Source organism: Brachionichthys hirsutus, unplaced genomic scaffold (assembly GCF_040956055.1).
Source record: "Brachionichthys hirsutus isolate HB-005 unplaced genomic scaffold, CSIRO-AGI_Bhir_v1 contig_299, whole genome shotgun sequence".
Taxonomy (NCBI): Eukaryota; Metazoa; Chordata; class Actinopteri; order Lophiiformes; family Brachionichthyidae; genus Brachionichthys; species Brachionichthys hirsutus.
The window spans coordinates 12961-40145 of NW_027180562.1; the positions used below are offsets into that span (position 1 = coordinate 12961).

General features: G+C 43.2%; 1 protein-coding gene across 1 annotated transcript; it reads left to right on the top strand.

Annotated features, from left to right (window-relative positions):
* Nucleotides 1-1455: 1455 nt before the first annotated feature.
* LOC137915967 (tyrosine-protein phosphatase non-receptor type 11-like) lies at nucleotides 1456-24661 on the top strand. Its single transcript, XM_068759089.1, has 16 exons — nucleotides 1456-1469; nucleotides 10508-10630; nucleotides 16021-16215; nucleotides 17834-18026; nucleotides 18206-18325; nucleotides 18445-18558; nucleotides 19239-19335; nucleotides 19540-19619; nucleotides 19934-20089; nucleotides 20750-20881; nucleotides 21522-21676; nucleotides 23144-23211; nucleotides 23294-23445; nucleotides 23597-23697; nucleotides 23786-23897; nucleotides 24592-24661. Exons 1-15 carry the CDS (start codon nucleotides 1456-1458, stop codon nucleotides 23871-23873), a joined length of 1788 nt encoding a protein of 595 aa, XP_068615190.1. The 3' UTR covers nucleotides 23874-23897; nucleotides 24592-24661.
* The last annotated feature ends 2524 nt before the right edge of the window (nucleotides 24662-27185 follow it).

The window sequence follows — 27185 nt, forward strand, 5'->3', positions numbered from 1 at the left end:
TCTCAACATAAGAACTCTTTGTTTCCACGGCCACAGTTTCTTCACTCTTTGGACAGGCAGATTTGCAAGTCTTGAGGCAAAAAAGGGGTCAAAGGTCGCGGGTGCATGGAGGCAGCCACCTCAGGGTAGATGAGGCATCCTGGTGTCTGAATGAATGAATGAATGAATGACTAATTGTTTCCATCACAGTTGAATCAGTAGGATTTTTCTTTTTTCAGGATTTTTTCAGGATTTTTCTTTTTTTCGAGATAATCATGACATACCCAGTGCCACGGCAAACACACGCTATTATTTTCTGAAACATGCACCTACAAGCGGATCAGACAAATCTCTTCCCATCATCCTTAAAACCAGCACAAGGCCTGTCTTTCAAGTCCCTGCAAACTTTGCATCAATCTCATTCACTATTAACACCAAATGTGCACTCAGTGTTAGTACAACATTCAGCAGCCGCTCAACCCCTTCATCTATTTCCACTATGTATTGATCGCAGGGTAGTGCGTCCCATTGTGCAACTGAACAAAACAATAAGCCCTGTGTTCCGGCCCGTCTATCCAGCGTGCAGCACTTTGCATTTAACAGAGCAAGAAGTACCGTGACAACACAGAGTCGTCAGAGAGAGAATATTGCCCCTTGATCATCTCAGTGTTTTTGTCTGTAACCTGCAGCAGCATGCCGCTTCAAACGGTGCAAAGGCAAATCCATACACGTGCAGCCTGCGAGCTCGCAGACAACTGCAGTAGATTAACCTCCTGGTGACGTCAATGCAGCTCTGCCTCGCTTACCCCCTCATCACCCCCACCATTCTCCACAGCTGAGAGGCTGCCCCACCATTAGGTTAGAACACAAGAGGCGGGGTGTACAGATCAGCCTCATCAGTCACAACGCAATAGCAGAGCTGGAGCTAAAGCCTAAGGCAGGCGTCGGCAACCTAAGACACGTGTGTCACGACTGGCACGCCAGGGCATTTATGTTGACTCGCAGAGAATATTAAGAAAAAAATATATAGAATTTTATTATATTTAACACCTCACAAGAAATGGAGCACACCAAATGTTCTTAAATACAAAGCACACAAAGTGTATAGTAGGCAAAAGCCAAAGCATGAAGAACTGTTTTTTTTGGGGAAATATTTGTTTTTTAAAAATGCGTATTTTTTTAATCTGCCACACTCTAAATGCAGCGCAGTTAGGTGACGTTTATTTTGAAGTGTGCGCTCTTATTTTGTAGTGCAAGGAGAACGCACTTCAACGCTGGAGTCTGGAGAGCGATCTCCGGGCGGCACACGCACTTTATTACAGCACAGACACCCGGATGGTTCATTAGGTGAGAGTAGGTCATTCCCCACGGCGCACCGGTTGGGAACACTGGGATAGATTCCTGCGCGTATTCCCAGCGAGCCAGCGGAGGAAAAGGGGAACCTTTGAGGACACTCGGCAGCTTCCAGGCGCTGCCATGACGTCTCGCAGGTGAAGTGAAGTGTTTCTTTTTTAACTCTCATTAGCGGCGGCTTCACAGAGAACAGTTTCCCAGAAGCTGGAGCTGAAGCTGCGCGCCTCAACTTTGAAACAACTTGACGGCTCTTATTCATAATTTACTCCGCTCAGCGCAGGGCCATTGCGCTGACGTCACTTCAAGCACGCCAACAAATTTAATTTTGTTGTAATTTTTTTTTTTTTTTAATCCTATGGGAGGTTTTCCGTGTTGTCGCGTTGTACACAATTTTTCATTTTGTGCAATTGTTTAAAAAAAAACCCCACATTTTGTGATTAATTTCTGTGCTGTCATTTAATTTCTACTAATATTTATTTCAGTGCACCATTCAAGAGTTAACCCTCGCTCCTCTAATCTACTTTCTCGTTCTTTCTCTGTCCCGTCTTTCTTTCTCAGTGTGAACAGAGCAGGAATTTAGTTTAAGGGCAGCCTGTGAGTTCAATACTCTCGCAAACATTTATAACTTGCAGCAATTAACTTAAAAAGAGACTTGAGTGAAACCGAGATTATCTGAGAATATTATCCCAACAGCAGGATCAGGGTCTGCAATACTATAAAGTAATATAATCTACTGATGATATAAACTAACTAGTGGTGCAAATATTATGCCTTCTTTTTTACATCAAGGGCGGCCTTCTTTTTTATACTCGTATGTACAAGACACACATTCTCTCTACATATTATTCACCACAACTGTTCTTTGAATGATTCCTAGAGCTTTCTGAAAATGCAGACAGCTAAGTATGTCGGGGACAAATGCAATAGGAGGCTATAAGCCGTAATCTTTATGCAGTTTTAAAATGATTGCTTCCTCCAATCATCCATTTGTTGGTTAGGTTGTCAAGATAATTATGAACAAAACTACAGAATGGCTTTACACAAACTTTATCCAGATTTCTTTTGTTAATGAATAATGCGTGATGAAATGAGCACCACCCTTTTGGCCGTTGGTATGATCCAAATGGAAACGTGGATCCACAAGATAAAAATGTTTTCATGGGGGTACGTTGACCTCCTAATTATGGCTACAGTTTCATGGAGGTGTGCCGATCTAGTTGGTTCATGTGTGACTTTTTATTTAACTTGGCCCTTTCCAGTATACAAGCATGAAGTGACGTTTGCCTTCCCTGATGTGTGAGTTAAAATGATAATCAAAGCGATTTTGTCTTATTTGTTGGTGCTGTGAAAATATGGCACATTTTCCTCACTCGTTATTTAACTTGTCGTCTGTAAACGTGTAACAGGCGTCCGCTCTGGTGCAGGTTCTATGCAAGGTGACCTCTGAAATGTTGACCCCTGCGGTCGGCGTGTCTTCTGACCATTATGGCTTTTGCGGACAGTGAAAAAATGGAATCGGAGCGTTTACAGTTGGTACAGTCTACTTATGCACGAACAAGAAAGACGTGTTGGGATGTTTGATGAGGAGTTGATTAAAGTTGCAATGTTTATTACAACCATTTTAACTTAATGGTGGACTTTCTTCTAATGGAACATTCCCATCAGTTACCGTTTCATTGCTTTTGTTTTCTAAAATGTTCTTAATATCTTTGTCGTGCATTACTCGGCTTTCCTTACATCATTAAGTAAAATTCAAATCTTTGTAAATTCAATGTGGTGGCATCTGCAAAATATACCTGGTGTATTAAATTGAACCAGCGTGGAAGACGGCAACCAAACACAAATTTCCTTAAGTTTAATTACCGTAAACTGAAACTATATCTTATTTTAATTTCCAAATATTATCTGTGCTTCACATTAATGGATTAATGGACTCTGGATAATACCTGCAGACGTTTTTTAGGGGAAAACGTAAAAGGTCAATAACTTAAATGAAAATAAGGTTCATGTGGAGCCGTCCTCTCTCACTTCATCTGAAATGTAATTCAAGGACATTTCATAGATTACAAAAGTTTTTTTTTCTTGTCAAATATGCTTCAAAAGCACTTGCAGGTTGACGGTTGCCCCAGGGCTGAAGCGAAGATCAGAGATGGAGGAAAACACTGTCAACGGCTATTTTCACCTCTTCCAGTTTCCATGATTTGTCGCCGGTCGGGAAACACGTGACTGTTGCTCTGCGGCTCGCTCTGTACTTCCTGAGCTGATACCACAGCGGAACGATACTACAGAGCATGCCATCTTGCTGTGACCAACCGGATCTGCTCTTCTTCGCTTCCTTTAACACTACGAGAACTATTTATTGTAATGACAACCATTGCTTTTACATTGCGTTAAGATTTAGTTTTGCTGGTTAACTCTGTATAGCATTTAGAAGCCACCTCCTCACCCTCATCAATCACAAAAAAAAAACACAACACAAAGTTTATTTTCACGATAAGGTGACAGGAGAGCAGCTGCCCATATGGTGGCATAAGATAGTGCTGTCGATGCTTCCAGAAGGGAACCGTTTCCATGTTCCACGCTACGCGTTGCGTTCAAACACGAAACCATCCAGACAGAAGACGTTAGCTTTTTGTCAGCTTTCAAATATGACTTATGGTTGTCTTGTTGATATTTAAAGGTTGGCAGGACATGCACCTCCTAGTCAAATATTTGGTGTCTGACATATCAGAGCCAGTCTCCACTTTGACAGCCACATCAGGTTTGTTCAGGTTTAAACTCGCAGATGTTCTCTTGATTCAGATTTTTGGATATAAAATTATAAATATTACACTCTTTGTGTTGGTGAGAAGAAAGACTCATTGCTGCTCTGTCTGGAAGAGAGGAACAACGTAATACAGATGAAAAGATATTTAACTGCTCTTTGTCACGTGGCTGCTGAGTAGACGGCACGACGTCTGTTCTGTTTCTGAAAATGATCCATAATATAATTGTCTTGCAGTGTGTTCATTGTCCAATGCTTTCACAAGAAGGGGACCTAAAGGACATGTCTGTTTTAAAATTGAAAGAACTCGTAAAAACCTCAAGCCAAGAATACAACAAAAGTCAGTTCTCAGTGGATCTGTTAAGTCAGGCCATCCCAAAAATTCTGGTGTGTGTCCGTGTGAAAGGCAACCCACAGTTCCAGAGTTTAATCTGCTTGGTTTATTGCATTCTTTCCTCAATTAAGCCAAATCAGTTAATTTCCCGTCAGGTTGAAAGTACCTTCAGAAGGACTGGACAGCTGTACCTCAGATCGGCACAAACCTGCAATGATCTTCATCCACCAGGTCATTCCTCCACCCAATGCAGACTCCAGAGACATTTTAAATGAAGATTGCCAGCAGGAGTCGTGTCTTATTTATTTATGTATTTATTAGAAAGGGGATTTTTCTATTTTAATTCTATGATAAAGCTTGCACCAAAAATTTGAGGAAAGACGTACATATATTTGTCACACTGTAAATACATACTTGAAAAATGTCCTTTTTGTAATGAAGAAAAAAAATACTCTACCTTTCCACATGTTATTAATCTTTATTATGCCTTTCTGTGGAAGAATTCTGGATTAGTAACTGTTTTCCAGAAAGTTTATTTTTCCCAGATGTAGAAAAAAGGTTGAATGTGTCTGAACAAGTGTTGCTGTTCTATAATAACCAGAGATGTCTCTGCACTGTCGATCATGGTTTGAACGTTGTCCTCTGGTAAAATAGTATTTGACCATTTATCCATCCATCCATCGTCATCCGCTTATCCGGGGCCGGGTCGCGGGGGCAGCAGCCTAAGCAGGGAAACCCAGACTTCCCTCTCCCTGGCCACTTCTTCCAGCTCTTCCGGGGGGATCCCGAGGCGTTCCCAGGCCAGCCGAGAGACACAGTCTCTCCAGCATGTCCTGGGTCTTCCCCGTGGTCTCCTCCTGGTGGGACGTGCCCTGAACACCATCTTAAATAAATACCCGAGCCACCTCATCTGGCTCCTCTCAATGCGGAGGAACAGCGGCTCGACTCCGTGCTCCTCCCGGATGACCGAGCTTCTCACCCTGTAAGGGAGAGCCCAGCCAGCCTCCGGAGGAAGCTCATTTCGGCTGCTTGTACCCGCGATCTTGTTCTTTCGGTCAGTACCCAAAGCTCGTGACCATAGGAACGAAGATCTACCGGTAAATGCCTGCTCCTACACGACTTAAGCAGTCAACAAAGGAGTGGCGCTAGTTCCGCACCCCGTATTAGCATTGAGGGTCATTAACTGGACCAAAGAGCTACGTGACACCACTGAAGTCTACACCCCAGGCTGTCTGTGACCAATATAGCCCCTAGTCCAAGCTGTCATGCTGCTCTGCAGCTACTAACTTTATCACCTATTTGTCAGCAGGCCTAAACGAGTGCACTTTAAATAGCTGACCAGGGCTATATTGAACTTGAGACATTATGTAAGAGGATAGAGGCTCATCCACATCGGGTCTGTTTCCCCTCTACCAGCCTGAGGCCTTACCTGCAGCTCCTTGCAGCACATCTACTTTATTCTCTTCATTTTTGTCAGATCAAACCAGCCCCTTTCATACCTCATTCCCATCGTCTTGTCTTTGTCTCTCTGTTTCACTGCTCAAGGCCAGATCATGGGAAATGGTGTGCCTGGTGGTTGTCAAAGGGAATCCTATTCTTGGAAAGCCCTGAGTCACTCCTGCTCCTCTTGTCATGGCTGGAGGAGGGGAGGGAGGCAGGACGGTTTTATTGGAAGGACATGCTGTTCAGCCTGTTTTTTTTGGTCGGTCACATCGCCCAGTAATTAGTAAAAGTCTGGTTCTGTGGATCTGTACATGCTGATGTAAATGACTGGCAGCCGGTTCAATTCAATACTTGGACTGTAGACGTATGGAAAGCTCACACTATTTATTAATAGTGTGGTTTAGTGCAAAACAAAACATCACCAAAAGACGACCTCAATGTCCTGCAGTAGAAGCCGACAAATACTTGCCTTATAAACACACACATATATCCAAGAAACATATCAAGAGCCTTGCTGCCACGGTTACACAAACTACATTTTGTTGTAATTGTATATACTTTATAAATGGTGAAATGTGTTTGAGTTGTGTCGTGTATGAAGGACAGAGTAGGAATCAGAGCAAATATCAACCTGTTCCTTCATGGGGGAAGTATTTTGCTGAAATATCAAAGCTGCAGACTGACTTCTAGCTGCCGGTAGCTTTGGAGCTGAGGTGCTTTCAGACACGGGTGTGATTCTCTGGACTGAAGCGGTGTGAGGGTCTCGTGGAAAAGGTGTAGAAATGTGAATTTATGCAGCTTGACCACATCATGGCTTCACAGACACACAGAAAGTAACTTGACATGGCATATCTAAAGATCCTATATGGGCAATGCTTTATACAAAAAAGCCTGTCCATTTTCAGGATTTTATTACCTCTGCCGAGGTGGAAGTTGTTTGATCCCAGCCGTTTGTTTGTCCATCCGTCCGTCTGTTAGCAGGATAACTCAAAAGGTCCTGCACAGATCTGGATGAAGTTTCCAGGAAATGTTGGGAATGTTGCCGGGTGGAAGAGATGATTACATTTTTTGTGATGATCCAGAAGAGATCTTGGATTCTTCATCACCTTGATATTTTTGTTAACATTGCAGTCAATGGAGCTTCAAAAATTGTTCCTCAATATATCAATTGATTATTGACCAACATTTATGGAATACGACACAGTCATCATGACTTTTGATGCAAGGGTCTGACTATGATACGATGTAACGATGCTACATGCGATTAGGCGTAATCTCCAGGCACGGGCAACATGGCTGTTGCATTTAGCCTTCAACAAGATGGCAGGGGCGTTCCAGCTCTGAGGCCTGGCACCCGGTCTGGCCCGTCTGGGTATGTTACAACCAGAGACGGCGCTTTTAGATTCTGGATCACAGAGTGGCTTCTGGAACGGAGCCGTCAGACAGCCGCTGTCCTCTCAGGGTATGGTGGAGGGGCCACATCGCTCTGAGGTGGGGGGGGGGGGGGGTGCTGGTGAAGGACTGATAGCGCTGATGGGTGCTGGTATTAGGCCTGCTCACGCCTGTCCAAATCCCAGATTAAAGGGTCCCTGCCCCCTTCTCTGTTTCTCTGTCCCTCTGTCTCTCTCTCTTTCTTTTCATCACTGTTCGTCTCAGTCTCTCTAATACTCTCTTAATACAACCCTACCCCCCCCCCCCCCCCATTCTGTCATTTCTCTTACTGTCTGCCACTCTAACCCAGTAACACTTTTACACCCCCCCCCCCCCACCCACCCACCCCGGCTCCCTCCCTCTGTTGTGTAACCCGGTACAGTGCTGGATTACTAAACTGTGAAGCAAGGCTCGGTGGCAGGCTTCGGACCAGAATGGTGAGGTAGGGCAGAAACAATCCCCATGGACTTTTGCTTATTTTCAACTTTTGGACAACCCTCACACTTGTTTCATTTCCATAATAAAAGCCTTTATTTCTGCTGCTGTTGTTGTTTAGTTCGCAGAAAGCAGTGCTGCATTATGAATTTGGGAGGCCTGTCTGTGCCGACGTGTGTGTTTCTTTGACTTGCATTGGTGAAGAACATGCACAGGATGTTGTGGTATAAGGGGCTTGGTGAAGAGAGGCAAAGTGTGCGTGCATGCCAGGACTCTGAAGAGGCGGTGCCCCCTGACATCAGCTATTTGCAAACCTGATGAGGTGTACAGTTGTGCAGTATTTGCTGCTTGTGTACATTTGAAGGATCGGTCCAGTGTTTGCCGCTTCGTTCCATCCCATCTCCATTGTTTTGATAATTTGACGAGTGGCAAGCAGAACCGTGATGAGGGATTAGATATGGATTACCGATATAACCCCCCCCCCGCTGTTATTAGTTTTCCGTATGAATCTGTGCAGGATTTAAAAACAATACCAGAGTAATCTGTCCAGCAGCTGACAGCCATGACCAGGCAGTGGCTCCTCAGCACAGAAACCTAAATGTGGCTTCCAGTTAGACGTATTCTAAAACATACCCTTGAAAAGAGGACACAACTATCTTCAAATAAATGATGTGGAACATCTCTGATATTAATTATGCCCAGTATTTCAAACTTATAAGTAACACTCCTCGCTGGCTTTGGCTGTTTAGATCCCCTTATTGGCATTTACACACATCTGTCTGATTAAATATCAAAAATGTTTCAGGATTTTTTTTTTATGTCATCAATTTCTCTAAAAACAACAAATATATCTCACACTTGTTGCCCTGCGTTACTTCCTGGCTCTATCTCAGCCGCTGCTGTTGTGACTTGTTGTTCTGGTGTCATAGTTCTCGTCGTCTTTGCTCTGCAACCCGCTGTCATCAGTTTGTCCTCTGCCAGCCTCAGCGGTTGTCTGTTCTTATTCTAGTGTTGGGTTCGTGTGGTGTCTTGTCATGTTTTCTAGGAGACTGCTGTGCTGGTCTGTGCACTGTTAGCCATGGCAACCCCACCCCATGATCAGTCGGTTGTAAAACAACGAGAGCCAGAGATACCAAACTTGAACAAGTCCAGTTGATTTCCCTTTTTGCTCTTTGTGATTTGCCTCGGCCTGGATGACTGCAAACCTACACAGACATTAACAAGAATAATACTTAATAGTCAACCTTCTTCTCACGGTAACACACCCTATTTGCATCACCAGTACATTCAATTTTGGAGCTTTATTCCTTTCTTTCCATACGTTTGTGTCATTTCCTGTCTGCCTGAAACACCTTTGTGTGGAAATATCCAGGCTCTCTGCCAGACATCCAGAGATAATGTATTTGTGATGTCACAGACGGGGCTTTGTCTAATTCCCCTTCTGCTTTCACATGTTTTTGTGGTTAATCCCCTCATAATCTTTTACAATTTAACAGTTGTAATGTTACTCCGATAATCTGTTGTCTTTGCTCGAGTAATGACGGGGAGGGCAGTAGATCTATTTTAAGGATATCAGGGGCATGGTGGGCTGAAGGTTCTGATCTGGGTCAGATGTCTCCTCAAGATCAGGACTGCATAGATCTGGATTCTACATCCCCTACAACAAGTACTGTATCCTCCATAAACTGCATTACTTTAATTCATCTTTTGAAAGCAAAATGCTGTCAACATATTTATCTCAAACACATTAATTTCTGACAGTGTATTTAGTAATTTCGAAACTTTTCAGATTAAGATGAGTTTTTATCTTTAATTGTCATTATGTTTTTACACCACAAACACACAACGAAATTCCATTTTCACCCTAGTAGACCGACCACACACACACTCAGTTCAGTTTAATTAATGGTGCTGGCAGCTCAATTAATTTGAAGATGTTTTCATTTTGAGAAAGACACAAAGCCCAGATATCCTTGCTGCACAGTCATTATATTTGTCTGTGGTGTTTTTACCTATTTCATTTGTTTGATAGATTAATATTCATTTGAATTCACTGCTCAGAGGTGACAGAAGATTTGCTGGACTCAAATTGTGTCTTGTATCTTCATTTTTTGGGGGTTTGCATCATTCCTTGTACAAAATCAGAATTTCATTTTTCAGGTAGCATCAGGTGAAGGTTTTGTGATGCGTCCCCCAATATTAATCATCATCCTTTACACTCACGCTTCTTTCCAAACAGAAAAGCCAGGGGCTAAATAACTTTATAGTTTTTTTTATATATAATTCTGTGACCTTTGACTTTGACTCGTTGTCATTATTTCCATTCTTCAGAACAAAAAAGCACAAAAACTGTTGTTTAAAACAGCAATTTAGAAAACTCTTTAGTGGAAAGTTTAAAAATTGCATTATAATATCACTCATTTCCGCTTAACTAGTCAGCAGGGCCCTTATTTACTTCAGAAGGTAACATGGCTTTACATGAAGTTGTGCTTTATTTCTATATAATCCCCTTGTTTTCTAAATACCATCATAATTTGGTTTAAAAAAAATCTCTTTTACAAATCTACCCCCATTAAGCCTGTTGAAGTTACTGAATTACAGCAGTGCTTTTATTGTGAAATATATACACTCATACCGTAGAGTGGGGTGGAAAAGTTTTTGGTACTTCCACCACCACCTGGTGTTGAATCTGATTTGCACTAAACTGTTGAGCCCTGGTCACCATTTCAACAGGTCCCTATTTGTCCCCTGTTTTCACTGCTGTTTAGGTGGTTCCACCCCAACATCACCGGATTCGAGGCAGAGCAGCTCCTGTTGACCCGGGGCGTCCATGGTAGTTTCCTGGCTCGGCCCAGCAAGAGTAATCCGGGGGATTTTACCCTCTCTGTGAGGTAAGTCCTCACAGACAACTTATTATCGAACGTCATCGTCACCATTTAACGTCACTGTTCTCATCTGGGTGGCCATCGTTAAGACATTTACCACTTATCTAGGGATTCCTATTCCATCGTGATTAAAGTCAGACCAAATGATTGATTACACAAAATCAAATGCCAAAGTAATGGCTTATGTCGTACCCTTAACCCCCCTTGACATAATTATTTGATAGTGTTCAGTCTGAGAATGAAGAGGAATAGGTGGATTTAAGCCAGTCACTCTGTTATGGATCACAGATGGCCGTAATGCCATGACACATTGTTTTATTCAAGCCCTAAAATATATTGTCTTCTTCCCTTCAATTGAGAACTGTGTGGTTTTACAAAGAATATGAGATTTGAAGTAGGGGCAGCCGGCATGCTGCGATTGCACAGAGCTGAAAACAACAGAGAGGAGAGGAGAGTGTGACTCGTCCATGGCAACGAACACTTCAAAGAGATTCATCAGTTGGTCAAGTGTGTGGAAGACGGCCCAAACTAATTTGTTACTGTGACTGAGCCTCAGCAGAGAGGGAGAGAGACTGTAGAGGCCATCAGATGGAGGAAAAGGAGGCAGTTGTTTTTAAAATATTGTAGAGTTGGCACGAGAGGATCTAACGCTTGTCTCCTCCTTCTCCATCTGGTTATTCGCCTTTTGGAAAATGGTAACTCCTCGTCCCCGTAGTCCTGTGCTCTCTTTGTCCCTCTTTGTGTGTCAGGTCCCACTGTCTGTGGCGCTGCAGACCCTGAACCTGTGGCTGTCAGCATTCATAGTTTTGTATAGCAGCTCTTCAGTCAGTCATTTGCTCTGCAGCCTATATGTTGAAAATAACTGGATCTAGTGCAAATACATTGTTTGCCTCCGCCGGCAAGTAATTGCCGGCGTTTTTGTCCATCTGTTAGCAAGATAACTCAAAATGTTGGTAATGTTACCAGGAACAGATTATTACATTTTAGTGATGGTCCACAAGAGATCCTGGATTCTGGATCTGATCCAGAATGCAGTCAGGATTTTTTATTTTAACATTGAAAGCCCCATTTACGGATTTAAAAATACATAAAAGCTCCGATTCACTTTTCCTTTTCCTGGTTGGTGTATAAAGATACCAAGAACAATTTAGAACCTTTTGGTGATGATCCAGATCACCATGTGGACGGTGTAAATCTAATTATGAGGGGAATGAGCTGCTTGGAGGAGGTCTGCGTTTCTAGTTTTGTCTGCTTCTGTTCTCTGTCCTCTGTTTTTGAATCTCCAACTGATGGCCGCCCACTATGAGTCTTAGATTCTGTTCAAGGCTTCTGCCTGTTGAAGGAAAGTTTTTCCTTGCTTCCGTTGCCAAAGTGCTTGCTCTTGTGGGACAAGTTGGGTTCTATCTTTCCTTGCAGGTCTTTCTCTACTACACCTGTGACATGCCTTGAGATAATTAGGATCTGGCACTACAATGAATAGATGGTCGCTTGGTGTTGACAATGTTGGCAAAGGATAGCAATCTTAAATAGAAATCTTAGAATGATGATGATTGAGTACATTTACAGCTGTAAATGTATTTCTTTTCTTCTCTCACTCTTTCTGTTTTTCATTCGAAACGCGCACAAAAAGCTATTTAACACGAATGTTCAAATGGGGCAGTGTCATATACACTTGCCATTGCTGTTGCTATAATGTAAACAGTAATCTGTTACCTGTGGTAACAACACCATGAAAAGAACAAGAATAAAAAATGTACGCACTTTGTTATTTAACTACCACAGATGTTTGTTGAATTTCGCAAAGTCAGCATTAAGTCTATAGTTGTTGTTTGATATATTTTGGAGTTTGTAACAGTGAAGTTTATTTTGTTAAAATATTATGAGAGATGGTGGTGGGGTTAAATAAGTTTTCTTCTTCCCACTCCCTTTCAGGCAGTGTTGGCGTATCATTGTTTAGATGTGGTTGGTTGGTGCGATGTGGCACGGGTTGTGGAGTTGTTTGTTTGCTTAATTTTGCCGTTGCCTGAAATAATGAAATTAAATCAAATCAAATCAAAAAATGAGAATATATTGCAAAAATATTGAAGATAAGTACTTGATAATCCTTTATCCTCAGAAGTTAATCTAAACTAGCATGTCACACTAACATGAACTCAGCTGAATTAACGCACACACACACACACGTTGGCAATTATGAACAGAACAGAGAGTAGGGACACTGGAGCTGGACGTCTCTCCTTTCATATCATGCTCTCTTCCTCTCCTTTTCAAATCTCATCCACTTTGCTTCTCTTCTGATCCACAAGGTGATTAGAAGAAGGAAGTAGCCAGACGGAGCTGCTCCAGAGCTCCACACTAATGAAAGATTTTTGAGGGTTTCGAAAATGTAATGAATTCAGAGTTTCATAAAACTCACCAAGAGAGGAAGTTTGAAGAAGGAAAAAGTTTAGTCATAATTTATTTCTAAGTCCAACTCTGTAAGGAGAGCGGCCAGCTCGAATTTTCTCATTTCTGATGCTCTTTATACCAGGCAGACCTCGAGGAGGACTTTTAAGGGCAATCTTGACAGAGAATTTTGCAGAATACATTTGAAAGTGCAAATTGATTTTCTCTGTATCTTATAGTGCAAGCCTGAGTTTTCTCAGATGTGTTTCTCCTGCAGCCAGACTATGTTTAAGCTGTTTTTTGTTTTGTTTTATAGTTAAGTTAAAACATCATTAATATTATTATTATCATGATCTTAGTTTTCAGCAACTTCTTAATTGCAGCGTTGGATATTTTAACATCTTCCCTCGTCCCCCCCCCCCCCCCCCGCCCTAGTTTATTTATCACCGCCATTGAATTGCTTTGTCTGAATTTCAGCAAGGACAAAGTTATGTTTCATGTTATCAAGAAACACCAAGATGACTAAAATAGTTTCTCTGCCTGAATTTTCAGAAAACTTAAAATTAACTCTCGGCGTCAGAAGTGAGTCTCGTTCACCTGAGAGAGGAGAGGATTTACAGAGTTCAAAGAGACATCTGAGCTCTGGAACTCACTGACCTAATATATGGTCTAATTTATATGTGTTCTTTAGTGGCACAGAGAGCAACGAATAGGAAATTAAAATACTCCCTCATCAGCCTCGATGTGATCAGGAGCCTGGCATGGTAAAAGAGACTTCTCCGTAGTGTCTTCCAGTCGTGGGTGAAAAATATTTCTGGGAATAGCTTCAGGCCAAAGCAGGAAATACTTTTATATATTTTGGACTTTATGTACGTACCAGTATATCTATGAATTTTCCTACTGGTCTGCATGATATGCTTTGTTTTGGTTGTGTGTGCATTTATGGAGTCACACTGACCTCAAAACTGTTCATTAGTAAAGCTCACTAGTTTCTGGCTAGAATGTTGAGAAAACATAATCCTGTCCTTGTCCTGTACTTCCGCACAGACAGTCTTATCAGTTCAAGCCGGTTCCAGAGTTTACCAAGGACAAACCTATCCTCCCGCTATTTTAATATTGAGTAGGGCATCATCGATGAAGTACAGACGGCAGTAATCTCTCGGCTCGCTGTGTTGCGCTGGACAGATATGGTAAATTAGGACACGGCGTCATCCAGGAAGGTTTCGGAGTTTATTATAGTGGAGACGCTTTTATAGAACCATTACTGAGACAAAGGACCGTTAACAAAGTATATCGTAATTTTTCTGTTGAATAAATTAATTGTACTTTAGTGAAAAATCAGCAAGTTTCCTGCTTTTTTTTTTTAATGGTACCTTAATAAGGCACACTGCCAGTCATCTTCAAGTTGGTCTGTTGCTCGAATAGCTTTAGAAATAGACTTGAAACACCGTACATATGAAAATATTTTCTCTGTTATGTCTAAGGCAATATTAGCTTGTGTAATGGTGGAAAGCAACATCCAATCGTAGAGATGTTTGTAACTGACTAAAAAGATGGAAAAAAATAAACTGTCATGTAATTAAATAGACTGTAGTGAACCAGAGCTCAACAGAAATGCTGTCAACCTTGCACCATATATTCTTTCCTTATAGAAGGCCTCCATGTTCATATGGCTGCCTAATTATGTCAGTGGCTCAAAGGCGACGGGACAGGAAATTGAATGAAAACCTAATGTTTGGCGTTAAACTCTTGGAGAAAAGGAGGATTTGGCTGAGAGTTGATGACAGGCCTTGAACAGAGCCCATAGACCTGTGGCGACCTGCCAAACAGCCACTAATAGAGCCATAAAGCAATTACCAGGACATACTGGGAGAAAGGGATGGAGGGAGAGATGGGACAGATGACTCAAGAACGGAGGAAAGGATTTACACTATTTAAAGTGGATGGAGAGGATGGGAAATGCAATGTGCATGAGGACAGCAAGAAAAGTGAGGAAGGAAATAGGATTTGGACCATTTGATATGACCATTAGCTGATAATCAGCTAGCAGAGAGGGAGTATTATCTTCATCCTGAAGGTCAGATGGTAATGACTGCCTGGCTCGCTCTCCTGTGTTCTCTAAAACGCTGTGTTCCTGTGTGCCAATATATTTACAGGCTGGTTTGTTTCGTTTTTCTCTGGCAATATAGCATCAATGAAGACGTAAAATGGAAAAAGACTGCTTAACAATCAAGCTGTACCGCTGTGTTTTTCACATGTGTGTGTATTTTCAGGTTTTGTGCACCCATTCAAACCAGCTGGAGACCTCTTAAAATGCACAGTAATACAAAATGTTTTATTTCCATCAGTAGTGCAGCTTTTTGTTTTATGGAATCACAAAACAACTTTCCACCAAATCCTTAAGATATGGAAACTCCAGAGTGTTACGATAAGGGATGAGCCTCTTTGAGAAGATGTGTGTTTTAAAGTAAATAATATTCTGTTTCATAGAAATGGATCAATATTTTTAAATTACAGACCCATTCTAGCTTGTATTTTCAATTCTATGACGACAACTGGATCATTTGATCATCCCAGTGTTGGTACCGATGGAAAACTCCTTAGTTACATTATTATATGTTGCAAACAGATATTGCACTTCTAAAAATACTACTACACAAAAAAATGAAAGCAAATGATCACATAAAATTGACACCAAGATAATGGTTGCAGATGATTTTAATGAGCTCGACATTTCATATTCTACGTGCTCTTGGGCTCTACAGTGTGAGTGTGGGCTACAAAGTGGTTTTGATATTGTTTTTGTGAGCATATTCACTACGAAAATGTGTGTGTGTGTGTGTGCATGTGTTCGCTTTGAAAAGCTGCAGGGCACGAGTGAGTACGATTTAAAAAAAAAAAAAAAATACAAAGAGAATGGCTAAGAGCTTGTTTGGAGTGAGTCCATTTTAGACTGCATGCATGATAACCGTGTGATTAAATTTCCACTGTGTTTCCCCCCCCTCACTCAGGCGGAATGATGAGGTGACCCACATTAAGATCCAGAACTCCGGCGACTACTACGACCTGTATGGGGGGGAGAAGTTTGCCACACTGGCAGAGCTGGTGCAGTACTACACTGAACAACAGGATCTCCTGCGTGAGCGGAATGGCCATGTTATAGAACTCAAGTACCCGCTCAACTGCAAGGACCCCACCACTGAGAGGTGCCGACAGACCCACAACCTACAAATCAGCCCACTTTAGCATGCAATTGAGCTCTATGTGGTTAAGATGCAGCACATGCACAAACATAGATGTTGCTTTTGTCCAAACTCCAAACTTACTTGAAGGTTTACTCGTAAGTCGAGCTTCCTGCTCTGAGATGGAGCCAGACCACAGGCAAAAGTAACACAACTGTGAGTCTGAAAGTTGCTATGATAACAACGAGGACTTGTCATGTGATACATTAGCATTTAAGTAAAGCAATAGATGATTAACGTTATCAGTTTAAACAATAAAATGCGCTAAAAATGGTGCAGTTTCACTCATTTAACAATGAGAGGGGCAATGAGGAAGGATCAGCTGGTAACCGTGTACTTGTACACACGTGTTTATACCTGTGTTGTGAGGTAAGATGCATTATTCTGTACACATTCATCACAACCAGATGGGCTTTTAGATTTACAGCATCAACACAGGCATGTTTCCTAATGCGACTTCAAAGAAGACTGAGTGGGAGGCGCTGCTGTTGTGTTTATGTGTGCCAAGCACTCGCATGCTAACATCCTTTCAGAGAATATACAAAGGTTGGATACAGCGGTACAATTTACACCTACACGCACTCGCTGAAGAGAGAGACTTGGGCCGCTGGTGTTGCTTTTTGAGAAAACTTTCCACTCAAATTATTCATAAAACATTCAAAGAACTCTTCTTGCTCATATGTAGGTCCTCATATGCAGAGAAGCACATTTGGATTTGGTTTCTCTTGCTGAGCACGTTTGGTACGTTTTGCCTTTTCTGCATGTCGTGATGTTTACGTCGGAGTTTCTATTTAAATCTAAAGACCTGCGATCTTGGTCTTGTGGTTTTTCCATTCTACATATACGTCTCCTACACGTTTGTGCTCACCACACTCAGCCTGGACCAATGTGAGACAGCATTTCATTTTTGAGTAGGAGTCGACACTCGCTTCGCACATATAGGTTTTTGAACTTTAAAGATACAGGGAGGGAGGAAGCACGATTCTGTTGGCTTTTGTTGCTCAACTTGAAATCGCTCTAGCCGGAGGCTGCCACTACAGGGGTGTTCTCTCATCCTGTTCCTGATCTGATTATTGATAAGTGGTCGATCTTGATATATATTTGCTTTTAATGTGAAAACATTTATGTACCTGCCTGATTAAAATGAAACACAATTAGGTACAATAAAATATATGCTTGTGATGCCAGTTATTTAATCTTGGCATGTGCTCCAATAGTTCTTGCTGCAGAGATCATCTCGCAGATACACTTTGGTGGGAAGACGGCTCATCTCTGGAGTAAATGCATACAAAGTATATTTTTTATTTACCTCAATCTATAAATTTGTTGCAAAACTTAACGAGCAAGTCGCCTCAATCGTTGGGTTTTTTGGTTTTAATATGTCACAATAATAATCCACACTGGAATTACAGGAATACATTTTGGACAGTCTCTAATTTGATTTGATTAATTTACATTTGACAGCAATTAAAAAAAAAACATGTTAACTTTTTCAGGCTAATCACAAGTGTTAAAACTGACAGTCCTAATTATTGTGTATAATAAATATATGAACTCAATCTGCTCTCTCATTCCTCTTCAGGTGGTATCATGGGCATCTGTCTGGACGAGATGCAGAGAAATTGCTTACAGAAAAAGGCAAAGCGGGAAGCTTCCTGGTCCGGGAGAGCCAGAGCAAGCCGGGCGACTTTGTTCTCTCTGTTCTTACAAATGAGGAGAAACACGAGAACTTGGACCGTAAAACAAAGGTCACTCACGTTATGATACGCTACCAGGTGAGGTAACGCCACCCAGGCTACCAGAAATATACAGAATGTAAAACTGACAGGTGGGAGGTTTATTAATTTTGCATTCGTACATGGTTTGATTGCCATTTTGAAGCAAGCTCTGATTTGTTTTTTGCACACTCTGACCAGCCTTTTGCTGTAGTTGAACTGACAGCATGTACTTTCAGCAGGATGGTAGATATGACGTAGGCGGTGGTGAGAGGTTCGACACCCTGGCTGACCTGGTGGATCACTATAAGAAGAATCCCATGGTGGAGAAAAGTGGCATCGTCGTGCATCTCAAACAGGTATGGAAGTGAAAAGCAAGCAGAACTACGCAAACTCACTCAGCGTTTGCGTACAGTGCATTGAAGGGATGGATAGTCTGGTTCATTCATCGCTCTCAAAATGTCCACTCTGACAACAGCCTTTTAACGCCACAAGAATAAACGCCGCCAACATTGAGAACCGGGTACGAGAGCTCAACAAAGTAGCAGATAACTCAGAGAAACCCAAACAAGGATTCTGGGAAGAATTTGAGGTACGTTGCTGTAAAGCTCTCGGTACTTGTGTTTTGTGTAACTGTGGAGTCAATTGAAGTGTTTCTTAGCCTTGGTTGTGTTCTTGGGGAAACTGCGTGCTGAAAGGCTTCCCCTCCCGCCTCCGACCTGGAGGGGCGCATGCAGGTTTGTTGTTGTTGTTAAACTCGGCATTGTTCACAATCGAAGCTGCCCACCAGAATGCTTCGAATCAACATGTGGTTTCCTTCCTCAGCATGTTATTTTTATTTATTTAAAGGAGTGCCGAGAATAATTATTACATTCAGAAATGTTTACATCATGTCTGCTAGCTAGGGGGTCTTCTCTGTATGCATTGGGCAGTTCCAGACATCACTGGATCATTTTGAAACCAACGTGGATCTGTGAAGGTTCCCAGTTATCATGGTGGATCTCTGTGCTGAATGAAGTCCACTGGACATGTAAGAACTGAAGGAGCCTCTTTGATGAGAGGCGAAATGTCTTTTTCTTATAAGTCCAGTTGACTTTATAACACATAGACTCGTTTACAGGGATGCTGTTGGCGCTACAAATCTGGATCTGTTTGTCTGGTAACGACAGAATGACCCCAGAATTGCTAGATGTTGTTTTCCTGGAGCTCTTTGCTGCAGAAACTTCTTCTTCTTTAATCATTCTATGCGTTTGTTTTTTCACTAACTGTCAGGTACTTCAGCAGCAGGAATGCAAGCTGCTGTATCCCCGGAAAGAAGGCCAGAAGCCTGAAAACAAGAGCAAAAACAGATACAAGAATATCCTCCCCTGTAAGTCTCAGAGCAACCTGCCATTTCCTGTCTGCCCGACTTCCTGTGGAAAGAATGACACAAATAGACGCCAGAAAATGTAGATGCCGGATTAGAGCCTGACGACTGACCTTTGGTAGCTCGCGTCGTGTGTGAAAAACATAAGCATGAGGTTTGTTCTCAGGAAACCTTTGCATTCATTTAATGAAGCTTGACTCTTTTCAGTTGACACAACTCGGGTTGAACTCAGGGAAATGGATCCAGACGTTCCGGCTTCAGACTACATCAATGCCAACTACATCCGAGTGAGTCTTTACAGCAGTCTACAAGGAATATCAGTGAAAGCTGGCAGTAACACAGGATGCGTATGTACTGTATACAGTATCACTGTCGTAAATGTAACTCCAACAACTTGAAGTCTTTATTTTAGAATTTATTTCAACTGGTGATATTTTCTTCAGGAAGTGAAACTGAGTGTATTTAGTCACTGTTTTTAATGACTGAAAGCAATGCCAATTAAATTTGATCTCATTACCTTGGTAATACAGTAGCTGACTCGTTAGCTGGCGAGGCTACATTCCTGCAGAGTTTCAGATGTCACAGTGTCCATGTTTCACAGAACATGCATGTAGACGGGCGCCCAATGGATGAGGTCAAAGTCTTCATCGCAACACAAGGATGCCTACAGAATACAGTCGTTGACTTCTGGAAGATGGTGTATCAGGAGAACACGCATGTCATCGTCATGACTACGAAGGAGGTGGAGAGAGGAAGGGTGAGCTGCGATCGGTAAAAAGATACCACAGATATTCAGGAGTGTAGTTCAGTTGAGCGTTTAAATGCTTCTCTTTGAACTAGAGGGGCAAATTAATCACGAATAAATATTTCTTTATATTTCTAAAGGTGGTTTTATTATTTTGTTTTAAAGAGCCTATCTGTTCCCTCATTATTCTCTGTGGCGCATCAGTGCTGATTGATCGCCGTGATAGGGATCTATGAAGGGAGAGGGACTCTGCGATTGCAGATCTTTGTGATAACAACATGGATGAAATGACCCCGAATCTAAAACATTAAATCTTACAGATCTGATATTCAAGAAAAGATGGACGAACCAAGCGGCACAAAAAACGTCCTCGTAAAGTTTATTAGAACGATCATTGTTTTGATTTAATGAAGAGTATGAAATCCTGGTGTTGACGCCCACTGTGTTCCAGCGTGTTCAGCAGAACGATAGCCCCGGATGGCATCAGCTGGTCGTGGGTCTGCCACCGAGGTCTGGGGGTGGGGAGCGAGACTGCTGGGAGGGGGATATTATGACAGTTAAGCTGATTGGAAAGCTGCTTTGAGATAAAGTAGCGCTTTCAGTTGTCTATATATCATCACACACACCCTATTCTCCTTTCTTCCCTGTCGCTGTGTGTTTCTTCTGGTTTAGAACAAATGTGTCCGGTACTGGCCCGACCTCCACGGCACCAAGGAGTTTGGGAAGTTGCTGTTGAGGAACATAGATGAGCGGACAGCCCAAGATTACATCCTCAGGAAGCTGGAGGTGACCCGTCTGGACCGGGTAGATAAAGCTGCATACTCAATCAGAGCTGACCCACTGACCTGGGGTCAGATAATCTGATCCCAGGTCATACACTTTTGCAAAGCAGAAACGCAATCCTGCGGCGCGTTCATGTGCTATATCAGGAGAATCTAGTCAAAGGATGTGAGAAGCCGACTGAGACAATAGAATGTTTAAGTTCCGTGTTTTCCTGCACTGAAGCTTAAAATAAAGGTTTTACGTCTGCCACTGAATCCACATTCCTCTCGACATGAAATCATATCCTCATGTCTGGAGCTCCAAGTTAGCACTGATGCTATTGTGATGTTACTACGATGCCAGTTTGTGTAACACAGCCCACGTTGCTAGTGGATTAGCCTTCTCCTGCAGTGATACTGGTATCCTAGCGTGATGGGGGAACTTCCCACCGGCTGGACAAACACTGCCTTGTCTAAATCAACCGGCTGATGAGTCATTCTAACTTTGGCTGCACTTTGGAAAGCCTGTGATTCTCTGCCGTGCTTCCTCCACTGGGCTCCTGCCTATTAACGAACAGTCAGGTGCTGCGGTGCAGACGGAGGAAGAGGAAGATGTCTCAGATTATTGACACGGCCAGGATCAGCATATTCAAAATTGAAAGAACTTTTTTTTGTTGTTGTAGAATGAGCCTCTGCGGTACGTCTGGCACTACCAGTACCTGAGCTGGCCGGATCACGGGGTGCCTAATGAGCCCGGCGGCGTCCTCTGGTTCCTAGAGGAAGTGAATCGCACCCAGTGCACCATTCCAGACACGGGCCCCATTGTCGTCCACTGCAGGTAGCAATACAGGAAGCTTTATTACCGGCACACTCGCTAATGTCCACCAGCAGTGCACGACCTCTGGTGAGGGAAAAGAAGGGTGATGTGATTGTGCTCTTCGAGTTCAAACTCACATTTGAGTTCGGTCATTGTCATTCATATCCTGAGAGGCGCCGCTCGCAGTAGCAGACGCTACGCATTCATCACCTCGTCGAGTGTTCCTCTGAGGAAGACGCCTGCAGCTCACTGATGGCGGTCTTCCTCTTTGTCCCATGAGGGGCTATAAAAGCAAACATGAAGGACATTCAGAAAGCAGATGCCCCCGACGAGACCTGCAGTCTACTCTAGTACATGTACGTCCAGTATGTCCATGCGTGTGATGTAAACATAATCATCCACCTGTCATCCACCCCAACTGGATTATTTATTCTCATTTACAGACCCACATGGTTTAGTCCACTTTCCCCGTCCCTGTGGGCTCCGGTGGCTTTTAAATTCCGTGTAGCAGCGTGAGATTGACGCGTTTGATATCAATGAGTGTTTCTGTCATGATTTACTTCAATTATTAGAGGCTCCTTCCAGTGTTTTAAATGTCTCCTTGGATGCAGGAACATCTACATGGCTGAACTAAACACAGGACAGAAGAAGCTCTGGTTTTTTGTTTTGTCTGATGGAGGTGTGAAGCTGAAGCATCGCCACTCGCGCTCTATTTTTACATTCGGTCCTTTAGCAAGGTGCTATCTGCAGAGAACCCACACGGAGGAGGCCGCGCGGGCTTGGAAGTAGTTTCCCCAGGAAGCCACCGGGTTACAGTGTTCTCTCTGTTTTCTGCTCCATCTGTCATGGACTGGTGAAAGACTGGAGACTTGTGCCGCCCCCTCTCTTCATTCATTGTCAGTGTCGCTCTCCCGTCGCTGCTGTCTCAAGCCAGTCACAGGAAGTCACAACTGAATACGGCTCATTTAATTGTAGGATAATAGTTTGTTTCTGCCTGCTGTCCTTTCGTCAAACGGCCCATTCTGACAACATGACCTCCTTCATGGAGGGTTTCCTGAAATATTTTAACTGGCCACAAGGGTGCGCTGTAATGATTCAGCACTCGTTAACCCAACTACCACGAGTGCATCTAGTTATTCCAGCTCACTCCAAACCAACCAGCAGATCAAAGCATGTCAGTTTAATCTAAATGAAACTCTTCTTTCAGCACAAGTTTAAATTTAAATGGCCTTCTGTGACCATCGATACAAACACTGAACCTGCTGCACTGACAGTCATCTAAATATCCCATGTGTTAATTAATCATTAATCAAGTTATCTTTGGGGAAACACTGACTTAAAGATGATCTAACATCATATTATATGAATGCAGAAGCAAAATTAAGCTAATTCATTCTCGAGTTCCTCATCTTTCCTTTTTTCCCACCTTTAGATTGATCCCTAATTGGTTCCGGTGTAGTGACGCTCTTCACCTTGTTGTCCTTGCAGTGCAGGCATTGGGAGGACGGGAACCATCATCGTCATCGACATCCTCATCGACGTCATTAACCGCCAAGGTGGGAGACTCGGATCTGAAACGAAACACGCCTGCGCGTTTGAATCGACGGCGAATATTTTTTTTGCCCGTGCGTATTCCAGGTCTGGACTGTGACATCGACATCCCTAAAACCATCCAGAGGGTGCGGCAGCAGAGGTCCGGTATGGTGCAGACGGAGGCCCAGTACAAGTTCATCTACATGGCTGTGCAGCAGTACATAGACACGGCCCAGAAGAGACTGGAGGAGGAGCAGGTGCTGTATGAACCGTGGAGGAATTCAAATCCGTCACACAACACTAATAAAGCCTGTGAAGCCAGTCGTGTGTTGCGTGACGATCGCTAGCGCAGTGAGGATGGAGAATCGCCTCTAAGCTGAATCCGCCTCCCACAATGTCACTTTGCAGAGGAACAAGATGAAGGAGCGGGAATATTCCAATGTCAAATATCCCCAGATGACCAACTCGAGGTCCAAACCCAACATGGCATCGTCGCGCTCTTCTTCTGTGTAAGTAGAATACTCGGCGCTGTTTGCTGAACGTGTGATGAAGGCATGGATGATGATGATGATGGGTTTTGGCCGTGCCTGCTCGTAGGTTGACGAACGATGATTCGTCGAGCGTGTATGAGAACATAAACTTCAAAAGCCCTCAGACGTCGTTCAGCAGCAACACCAGGAGGTAGAGCCGTTGCCGCGGACCCCTCCTCGTAAGTCCTTCATCACGTTCCTCCTGCTTGGCTTTCAAAATGTCGTCCTGTAAAAGTGTCGACACGCAGATGTTTATCTGATGCTCGGACATTAAACCCTTTTGCGGCAGAGATCCGTTATTGATCATTGGGTGGGAGTTAAGGTGAGGAACGAGATTGCTCCCTGCCTGTCCACAATATGCCAGGACCCTGGCAGCCACTGACACGTTTACCCCAGGGCAGAGTTTCAGATTCTTTCTGGAAGCATCATGGTCTCTTTTATTCAGGTTTTAATCCACCTGAAGAAACTAAACCATTAGTTTAGTTTCAAATCATAATCCACCTCAGTTCTTAGCTCGTTCTCGGTCTCCCTCAGTGGTGAAAGAAATGCTCCAGGTTGAAATGTTGTCTTAAAGGTTTGAGGACGCCCTCCTAACAGAAACGGGGACTTCAGATGTCTCGTTGAGAGCCAACCAGAAAGCATCTTAACAGTGTGTAATAAAAGAATTAACATTTTTGAACCTTTGTACATCTCAAGTTGAGAAAAATCAGTTCTTTATAATGATAATGAGATATTATGGCTTCAAAATAATAAAGACGCATGAGCCAGACAAATAGTCATTGTTTTGTAATCTCTCTATTAAAATGACACCTCCCCATTTAAAATAGTTCCACTTCAGATGGCAGCCTTTAACTCTGTTTGATTCCATTCCAGCAGCAGAGTCTTCATCAGCGCCTGGACACCCCTCTGAGGAAGCAGCACGGCGCTCTGACTGCACTGGGGGGCCTCCCGGAGCTTCAGGCGAGCTGACCTCCTGCTGAACCATCATCTGGAGTCCAAACGAACTCCCCATAGAGAGGAGCACTCTCACTCAGGACCTTTAATCATCCTGTTATTTCTTGGTGTGTGTCGGTAAAATATGCCCTGTTGACATTCGTAGCTGTATATGTATGTAAATCTATATTTATAAAGGAGCATCCTGGTAAAATCGATCGTCCCCGGCACTAATTTTGATTGGCTGCTCCGGTAGCCGTAGTTAGTGGCAGGAAACGGGTGGGGAGGATTCCTGAATGGTCGGCTGGCTGTCATCTCTCAGCTCGGTTTGACTGGCCTCCCTCGTTACTCGGCGGCTCTGACGCAGTTCAGCATCTGTGAAAGGAGGCCGAGGCGAGGAGAGGGGCAGAAGGGGGGGGGGGGGGGGGGGGGCGATTACAGTGGGGCAGATGGCCGAGATTGAAGAATAGATTTGACTCTAAAAAGTAATTTAGAAGATGGCTGTAATCCGGGCCTGACAATAGCGGGCAGAGTAAGCCGGTGTCACTGATGTGATAAAGAAGATGTTTGTGCTGTGGAGCACCGAGCCCTCAGCGCTGTCTGGCAGGTTGTTCACTATTTATCGTCTCCAGGATCAGCACAAAAGTATTCCACTCAAATTCAAGTGTTTATACGTTGCTGACGTGTGACCTTGCTCGTTCAAAGCAAAAACGACATCACTTACAACAGGCAGGATGATCGCACGACTTCAGCCTAATCGTATTCAGTGTATCGAGTAAACCATGAAGGAGCGTCTCTTGTTGGCCGTGTGCGTGTGTGTGTGTGTGTGTGTGTGTGTGTGTGTGTGTGTGATTAGACCGTTCCCCTTCTCTACAAACACAGATCTTCCACTAACCGGGTCAAGGTCGCTCAGAGGCGGGAACCCTCCTTTGTCGCCTGCAGGCTTTAAGGGCCAGTTTCCACAGCTGCAGCTTGTGATCCTGGACAAACATGATTTATAGCAGGGCGGCGTCAAACCGAGATGCACAGGAGCTGCAGGAGTGATAGCGCTCACCGAACTGAACCAAGTTGATACTGCTGACCTCATTCTGCTGGGGATTATGATGATAATAGCACCAATATGACCTGCAGCAGCCATATAATCCTGCCTGACAAGCCAAGTCCTGTTTAAAGGCTTACAAGAGCACAAAGTGATTTTATGAAGGTTCCGTTGTCGGTCTTGTGATTCCGATCCCTTGTCTGTCATGTGGAGACTGTTGGTGTTCCTGAAACCACCTGCGCTGTGGAAAATGTACATTATTTTTTAATTGTATTTAACTTTGCCTCGATGACACCGATACTTGAAAGTGTGAAACTGCTGAATCTCCGGCCTCAGGCTGTACGGACGTCCATCAGGAGTATATTTGGTAGCGCACTACATTTGTAATTTTTTTTGCCATCAGTGTTATTTTTGTTTCATTTTTGCTGATGTTTCAAAATGTGCTCCTCATTGATCGTGTGATCCATTGTTGCTGTTGCTTGTCTGAGGTGTGCAGTCGTTACATGGTGTTTTATATCTGCTTGTCCTCTTGCCTTGACTTGAACACGGAGTCCCTGTTTGTTTGGATTCCTTCTTCCTCCCAGAATGCCCGGGCTGAGTGAACGGAGCGCTCCCGCATTGTTCCCAGGTTTTCCTCTGCTGCCCAGATGCCTTCTGTGCTGTACAGGCCGACGCAATGAGCTTCCACCAATGGCATCAAAGTGGTTTCTTATCAAGTCATTTAATAAAATGTTTGATGACACCAAGTAACATTTCACACGGGTTTTGCTTGTTTCTTTTGTGAGTCTGATTTCTGAGTGGAGTGCCGGGGGAGCGGTGCTTGTCCCATTCTTTTTGGAAAGCATTCCTGGAAACTGTCTCAAAGTATCTGGGTTCTCTCACTCTGAAGCTCTGCAGTTTGTAAGGTGGCAAAACTGCGTGGCTGTAATAATCAGGAACGTCCCTGTAAAGGATTGTTCCTTCCTCAACTCCCCCCTCATCCTTCTCCTCATCCTCAGAATTTTTGTTTCTTTTGTCTGTCGAGCTCAAATTCCTCCCGATGGCACATTTCTCTGTGAATGAGCCTTTAAATTAAGTGTTTGAGATTCGGGCAACGTTCTCAATCCTTTCGCTGCTCCTGTTGCAACTTTTAAATACAATTCACAATAAGCACATATTTAGAACTCATTGAGTACCAGGCATTTTCAGCTCAGATATATGCTGAGTGCCCCAGTTTTCCCCGATTCTCCAAGCCACACAAAATATTCTTTACTATGACTATGCAAACACCGTCTCTTCTTTCATTGGGAAAAGAATGTGTGTTCCTACCATTTTTTGTTCCGGAGTTATTGGCCGTTGAAAAGAGGCAGATTTTAATGGCAATGAATGTTTGGGTTCGAAAAAACGTCTTTAGACGTCAATGGCACTCAAGGAGTTAAGTTTATGGGGTACAACTTTAAATACAACCAAAATTCAATGACAAAGTATTTGGAAATGGTCACTTTTGGTTTCATTG